At 33.9% G+C, this 7,982-nt stretch overlaps 1 protein-coding gene across 2 annotated transcripts in view; it reads right to left on the bottom strand.

Moving 5' to 3' along the window:
• Positions 1-2,162: 2,162 nt before the first annotated feature.
• Positions 2,163-7,982, bottom strand: part of LOC128249878 (uncharacterized) — a 10,253-nt gene continuing 4,433 nt past the window's right edge. For both annotated transcript variants that reach the window (XM_052974421.1, XM_052974420.1), the window contains 6 exons: positions 7,866-7,886; positions 6,749-6,784; positions 5,734-5,830; positions 4,876-4,967; positions 3,389-3,521; positions 2,163-2,251 (listed from right to left, as the gene is read on the bottom strand). In XM_052974421.1, the coding sequence (XP_052830381.1) occupies positions 3,424-3,521; positions 4,876-4,967; positions 5,734-5,830; positions 6,749-6,784; positions 7,866-7,886 (344 nt within the window). In that variant the 3' untranslated portion in view covers positions 2,163-2,251; positions 3,389-3,423. The remainder of the gene's footprint in view (positions 2,252-3,388; positions 3,522-4,875; positions 4,968-5,733; positions 5,831-6,748; positions 6,785-7,865; positions 7,887-7,982) is intronic.

Here is a 7,982-nt window from a genome sequence, read left to right as displayed (position 1 = left end):
TATATATGTGTGTGTGTGTGTGTGTGTAGGTATATATATATATATATATACACACGTAACTATACGCACATATGTGTTTTTAAAACAAATACTTTAGGTATACACACACACACACATATATACACTCACACACACCATCCCACACACACATATGAGTGTAAGATTGTGTCCGGTGCATGTATGCGATTTTCATGCGCACACGCCCCTTCATTTATATGGATATGGATATGTTTGTATATGTGCGGGTGTACGTGTGTGGTGTGCGGGTGTATGTGTGTGGTGGGTGGAATATATGTGTGTGTGTGTGTGTGTATGTATGTTATTCGTAGTGAGAATATGATTGTGCGTATATTTTAATATATTTTTAAATATATTTTTAGCATATTTTTTATCTTTTGCTCTTTTTTCTATCTATTAGATTTACTTCCCTTATATTTAACGGTTTTTCGTAGCGTCTCTTACCATTAATAGCCAGCGAGAATATATCGTAGCTCCTCGCTCCGAGATTCGAAACTCTGAGTACTACAATGACAACTGTGTACTCTTTAATCTAATTTTGTAACATAAAATACTTCTCTATTTCAACAAATATCGAGGGCTCATTCTTTTGCTGTCATACATATTATTATTATTATTATTATTATTATTATTATTATTATTATTATTATCATTATTATTATTATTATTATCATCATCATCATTATTATTATTATTATTATTATTATTATTATTATTATTATTATTATTGTTATTATATTTATAATATATATATATATACACACACATGACTGTGTGTCAGGGGGTGGATGTGTGTGTGTGTGTATTTATGTAAATAGTGCAAATTTGATATAAACGTATGTTTATCATTGAGACTTATGGGCGGATTTGTAGCGTTATCTTTCATCTACGTTTTATTATCGTTTTTTGAAACTGTAATACATTTTAGCTGTTTTTAATCTAACGACAGAGCAAAATGTACAAAAATGATCATTTGCGTCATTCGTTTCTCTTCGTTTTCTTTCAAGGTTATAACGCTTTCAAAGCCGTCCGTCCGAGATATTTGTGCTATGTACTGACAATGTGAAGGCGCGTGGCTTCGCAATTACGGTAATCGGCTCGCGATAGTTAAGTTTGTGAGTTCGATTCCGTGCTGTGCGTTGTGTGTCCTTGAGCAAAACATTTTATTTCCCGTTGCTCCAGACTACTCAGCTAACAAAAATGAGCTGTACCTGTAATTCAAAGTGCTGCCCTTGTCCCATTCTGTGTAATGCTGAATCTCCCTGAGAGCTACATTAAGGGTACGCGTGTCTGTGGAGAGTTCAGCCATTTTCACATTAATCCCACGAGCAGGTTGCTCCGTTGTTCGTAGCAACTGGAACCGTCATTGTTTTAACCGACGGAGAGCCAGCGATTGGAAAAAAACAAATGCACAGAAATGATTTCCACATTTCAAGAGGAGGAAATTCAGCTTCTCCGATTCTCTGCATTCCTACCAACCTGTTCAGTTCAATCAAGCTCTGTCCAGCGAGTCAACCACGACGCTCGGCGCCATTCCACAAAGGAAATATTCGGCAGGTGGCATACTCTACTGTTACCGTCGGGAGTCATTTTCACTTTATGGGTCCATCTCCAAAACGCAGTATACGAGTAACACATTCTAAACGAAAGACACATACTTCAGTACACCTCTAAGGTCACGGGTTTCCTCGTTTGTTCGCTCGACAACAGGTTACTCGGGGACACGAACAGACATTTTCTTAGTGCATCGTCACCAGCGATGAAAACTGCTGTCTGTATATCTATATGAGGTGGAATAAAGTATGGCTAAGTCTCGGCAAGCTATCAAAACCTCAAGCTAATTGGGAGTAGCATACAAGCAAGGCAGTCATTGGCGTGTGGTGGGATTGGAAAGGAGTAATCTACCACCGATTGCTTAAAAGCAACCATATAACGAATGCAAAGATATATGATCATTAATTGCACCGACTCTACGTGGTAATCCAACTGAAATGATACACGGTAAACCTACTACAGTGAACTCAGTACTGACAAGAGATGACGCGGTTGCTAAATGTGACGCTACAAATACCAACTTTATAGACGATGAAGGGCACCACCTTTCCACAGTCAAGCGAAACTATAAAACAACGCATATATATTAATTAAATTTACACAGGTTTTTATTTGCACAAGTATTCCTGGTCGCCATAGTCAAAACAGTTTAAGAACAAATTACTGCATAGTATATGAACTGCAATGAAAAAGAAAAGGAATTTTCTATTTATTTACTTTAATTAAATGTATTTAATAACAATTAATCTAAATGAATTCCATACTAAGAGAATAAATATTATTTTGTACTGATATTACAAAATATTGATAATTCAGATATAATATGAAATGTATTAGTGCTAGAATAATACATCTCATAACATGAATGTGATATGCAAGTCAGTATTAACACGTTGCCTGTCACAAGACATCGATATGATCTGCTTCTATTTGCCAAAAGAGCTTAATTAACTCTCTCAAATCAGAAAACTGAAATATTATGTGTGGTGGTATATAGGTTCTTAATACATGTAATTACACACCAATGACGTAATAGGAGTTATCTCATAGTAATGCAAAATGCTCAGATTGGTTTGCTATAAAGGCTTTGAAGGGATGTTATTCATTATTTGACTGTCTCTTCACTGTATAATATATTCTTTATTTTTTCAGATTTATAAAGAACTATAAATTGCTGGAATGCTTCAAGAACTCACGGAAAATGAACTATCGGAAGAATACTCAGATGCTTTGGATAAAAGTTATGAAGCAAATACCAGTGGAAGTAATACCAGTGACGCCAGTTCTACATACGTAGATGAACAATTAGTTGCTCGACGTCGTAAGAGACAACGCAGTCCTCCTGCACCAACTGCACTAAGTTCTCCGGCACCAACTGCATCAACATCTAATACTTATACCTGATATATATAGATGTTTTACCAAATATATTTCCTGCCAGGTGGTATGATACGAGTTAATTCGTATCATTGGGCAAATAAAAGGTGTCTTTAGCGTTTCTACAACACACTCACAATGTTAGTTCCAGACGCCAGTTCATTTTAAGTGCATTACAATAAAATAGACCTCTACGGGTATGCTCGTACCTGGCAAAATTGTATAGATTGCCAACTACGAGATAACGCGTAGTTGGTAGTCAACGTGTTAACCTGTCATCTTAGCACTCATTATAGTAATATATTACATTATAACTAAAGGGGGACGAGCATTATTTTACGCTGTCATTACAAAAACATCAATAAATTCTTTGTTATATATTCTGAAAGTGAATTTGTAACGGATATAATATTGATTTTATTTGTATAAAAAGTCTCACATCAGATATATTTCTTTCAGTTGACTTTGAATCCATCACACCAATATCAGTAGAATAAGAACTGGTAATATACTGTGTGGAGATGTAAAACAGGCCAAAGCACCATTCATGGATAGTGGTGGTGGGGCTGTAGCTGGAATAAATATGAAATATGGTGTTTATTGTGGAATAACAAAGTTATTTTGGTTCTGGTGTTGGATCGGAGTCGTGCTTCAGCATTATCTTGAAACTTTAGTCCAAGAAATAGACTCCACTATTTATTATTTTTCAAAGTCTGGTAAATATTCCATCAGTCTCCTTTCCTTAAAGAGACATAAACAAAACGAGACTGATTTTCAAGGCGTTCAAGGAGATGCACAAGACACGCACGCTCATACGCATATACATATGTAGATACGCTCATGCATTCACGCGCACGCACATACACATACAGTTTCCGTCCATCAAATTGATTCACAACACATAATTTGATACGGAGCTACAGTAAAGGGTACATATCCAAGGTGTCATGTTGTGAGACTGACACGGGTCATGCAAGCGTCTAGGAGTCTTCACAAAGTATTTCAATCTAATGTTCTCGCTTGATAAAGATGAAGAAGTTGACTCTGAAAATTTTTCGGAGTCACTTTTCCAGTTTCCATTCTACCACCTTTGTCGTGTTCAGCGATGAAATTAATTACCAATTCAATTCCGGTGTTGATTAAGCCGAATTAAAATATTCCATTACTGTATTGGTACTTAAATATAACCATTCATATAATGAATTTAGGTCTGTACATAATGAGAATGAATAGAACGATAAGATGTTAATACTAGACAGATATTTTAATATCTATTTTGTGGGTATTTTGTGGATATTATGTTGTAGACTTTATGAGTATCACAGATTTTGGAACAGCCGTTATGGTGCGACGCATTTGCCATCGTTAATTCGACACTAACTAATTTGACAACCGACGTTTTAATCTTTCTTTCGTTCTATCTCTCTATCTGTAAAGATATGCTCACATGTGTGTGTGTGTGTGTGTGAGTGCATGTGGGTGCATGTGGGTGCGTGAGAATATTTTTCTTTATTCATGGCGTGTGGGAAGGTGTTTACATCAGTCGTGTTCAATTGTTAATTGTAACGTCTCTATCCCAACCCTTCTTTCGAGCTTCCTATCTGTAAGTATATATTTCTGATTATGCGTATTTAAGATCTGCATGTGCATATGTGTGTCTGAATATTATATTTGTCTCCAATGTCTAAATGTATTGTCGCCAAACTTTGTTAAATGTCCAGCCAGCTGTGATGAATCGACACCGTCGAAACAGCGGCGTCTATCGGTTTCGTTCAGAAATTTTTATGTAGGTACTTAATGTCATCTAAATATAAAGTTAATGCCAGTTGGGTATAAACTCTTATCTTAAATTGACAGAAGTAATTATCGCTTAGGATTTAGTCGATGCATGGAATCAGATAATAAGATTATATATTTATATCTTACGACCGCAGTTATAGTTCACATATTCATAAAGGTACTCATCAACACAATACCAGTTTGTTTTGGCAGCACATAATTCATATTCGTAATAAAATCTGAAATGCAAGTACAAATCAGTGGATTATGTTCTAGGAGAGAAGATTTAATATAGCTAGTAATAAGTACAATACATCCATCGGCTGTCACTTGCTAGCATATATGGCATGGAAATATGTATCATGTTTTCATGAATTATTTTTGGTGCCTACATAATTGCAATCGGATGTAAAAAAAAAAACAAGGCCGACAATCACTCCCTTCCCAACGATCCCTCAAGGTAAAAATCAAAGACAAGACAGCTGGAGGAAGTGTAGATTGCATCAGTATCGATTTGTACTCATTGAAGCCTGCAAATGAAGTACTTTACTCAAGGACGAAACACTTCACTTAAAACTACTATCCTTCAATTTTAGAAATATTTTGCGTTCAAAATATACTTTAAATAAATTGATTTATGTTTATGCTGGAAGTTATCTGTGTATTTGGTAATCTTCGGGAATGACATAGGATGACATTACACGCAGATCATCGACCTTGTTTGTCCGGTTTGCAAACAAATCTTATTGTGGTTTACATTGTTACTCATTTTTATACTTATGTATCACTGAAAAATTCTAGAGTATTTAGTTTCAGTCACACCACCAAGCAATCTTTCTTTGAGTACCGATGTGAAAAAATATTTGTAATTAACATTGAATTCTATGGATCTTTATAAAAATTAGAATTAAACATAATTATTAGATTAATAAAATTAGAATTAAAATTAGAACATAATCATTACATTAATAAAATTAGCTATAAGATAAATGAAATATTATGTACCGACAGTTTGCAGCACCAGTACCTTTGTTATATTTCACGATGTGAGGGCAAATTGTTCTGGCCGAACAATCTCTGACCTTCAAATTTGGATACAACACTGAATTAAATAATTTAGTATCAATATTATTGCCACATTGAAAACATATGAAAGAGAATGTAAAAGAAAGCAGGCATATTTTATTTATCATTGTCGATTAGAAATTATAATGTGGAATTGGATATGATGAAGAAAGAAATTTACGTATCTTCTAATATATTTAGGCAGTAAGGCGGCGATTCTGCAGCAGGAGTTGGACTCAATTTACAGATGGGCTGAGGATAATAATATGCAGTTTAATGCTGAAAAATCCAAGCCCTGCGCTACCAGCGTCCAAAACTGAATATGAAACTTACAGGGTACACTGGTCCACAAGGAATTTCAATCCCAGAGCCTAAATCAGTGAGGGACCTGGGTATCGATATGAGTGATGATACCTTTTTTTTTCTTCTTTCCTCTTCCTTGCTTGGCAAACCCCAAAAAATTCTTTATAAAAGTGCTAAGAAATCTAAATTTGAACCATTGTTCGATAAATACGATAATGGAAGAAAGCGCTAAAAATGTAAATAAGAGGTAAATAAATAAATATATTCTGGACTATAATTGTTGTAATTTAATCATAAGTTAAAGACTATGGATGATTAAATTACAACAGATATTATAGTCCATTGTTTGTATTATAGTCCGTTGCTGTGTCATTCAAAACATTTTATTCTTTACAAACAATACACAATGCTGCAAGCGAACAACAATACTCTCCTATACATACATACATACATACATACATACATATATATATATATATATATATATATATATATATATATATATATATATACGTGTGCGTGTATATGTATGTGTGTGCATACACATATACATATATAAATTTGTACGCATGTATATATACACACATATATATACTTATATATAAATAAATCATTCAGCACAAGTTATATACAGGAAGAAAAGGCCACATACTTTCGTAGCGCTGCCGTTCGTCTCTAATCGCTTTGGCTACAATTTAAAAGAAAGGAAAAAATATATGTATATATCCAAACATATATGTACATACCTACATTTATATGTATACATACATGCATATATGGGTACAGGATGTAAAAAAAAACGTTAAACATAATGAGAAACGAAAACATAGAAAACAAACTTTTTTCGAACAACGAAGAAAACAAACAGAGAAACGAGACATGCAACATAAAGAGTATACTCTTCGTCAGTTGTCCCCTTTTCATTTACTCCGCGTTTCAAAGGCAAGGAGTAAATGAAACAGCGACAACTGACGAAGGGGCATACTCTTTATGCTGCATGTCTCGTTTCTCTGTTTGTTGTTTTCGTTGTTCGAAAAATGTTCGTTTCTATATTTTCGGAGAAACTGACCTTAATGGCTTATTTTGATGTGGCTTAACAGAAATCAAATATACGGCATGAATATGGAATGGAACAAATATATTTTAAGCTCACTAAATATCCTTCCTTTTACATTTTGTGGAGGACTGGATGTCTGCATACTTATCGCGAAATGAACAGGTGTGCGTTAGTATTCCACATGTACTAGCGGCTATTTTTTTACGTCGTATGTTTCTGTGTTCCAATATTAGACTATTTTCTATACGGTAAAGATATATATATATATATATATATATATATATAAATTTAGTAAACAGAGTAAAACGCATATGTTAACTGAATACTTTTATTTCCAACATATGTTTCGAAGATTACAAATTATACATTCCATAAGAATAGATGATGTTGATAAGAATGTAATCTTCTCTTCAGGGAAATGCATGGGAACCAGCTTAAACGTAAGACATTTTAACCGAATATGAGAACTGTAGTTGGAGAAGGTTGTTATATATATGTATGTGTGTGTGTGTGTGTGTGTGCGTGCGTGCATGTGTGTGTATGGAGGGGTTGTGTGAATGTTTATAAGTGATGGAATGAATTTATGAATTATAATATATAAATGTAACTGAACACAAATTAACAAGTTAAAATATAATACAAAACTATATATTATTAATAACAAGAGTATATACCGTATCCCATTATTTATTGTAAGGAAAAGTTTACTAACCACGACGTAACTCGCTTTTCGCTGTGGAAAACAAGAAAGTGCAACAATTTGAAAAATGCATAATATACAAATTAATAAATATACATACATATATATATATATATATATATATATATA

The sequence above is a fragment of the Octopus bimaculoides genome, chromosome 18, assembly GCF_001194135.2.
Source record: "Octopus bimaculoides isolate UCB-OBI-ISO-001 chromosome 18, ASM119413v2, whole genome shotgun sequence".
In the NCBI taxonomy this organism is placed as follows: domain Eukaryota; kingdom Metazoa; phylum Mollusca; class Cephalopoda; order Octopoda; family Octopodidae; genus Octopus; species Octopus bimaculoides.
Note: the sequence above shows the minus strand (reverse complement) of the source record. Positions and strands in the feature narration are given on the sequence as shown.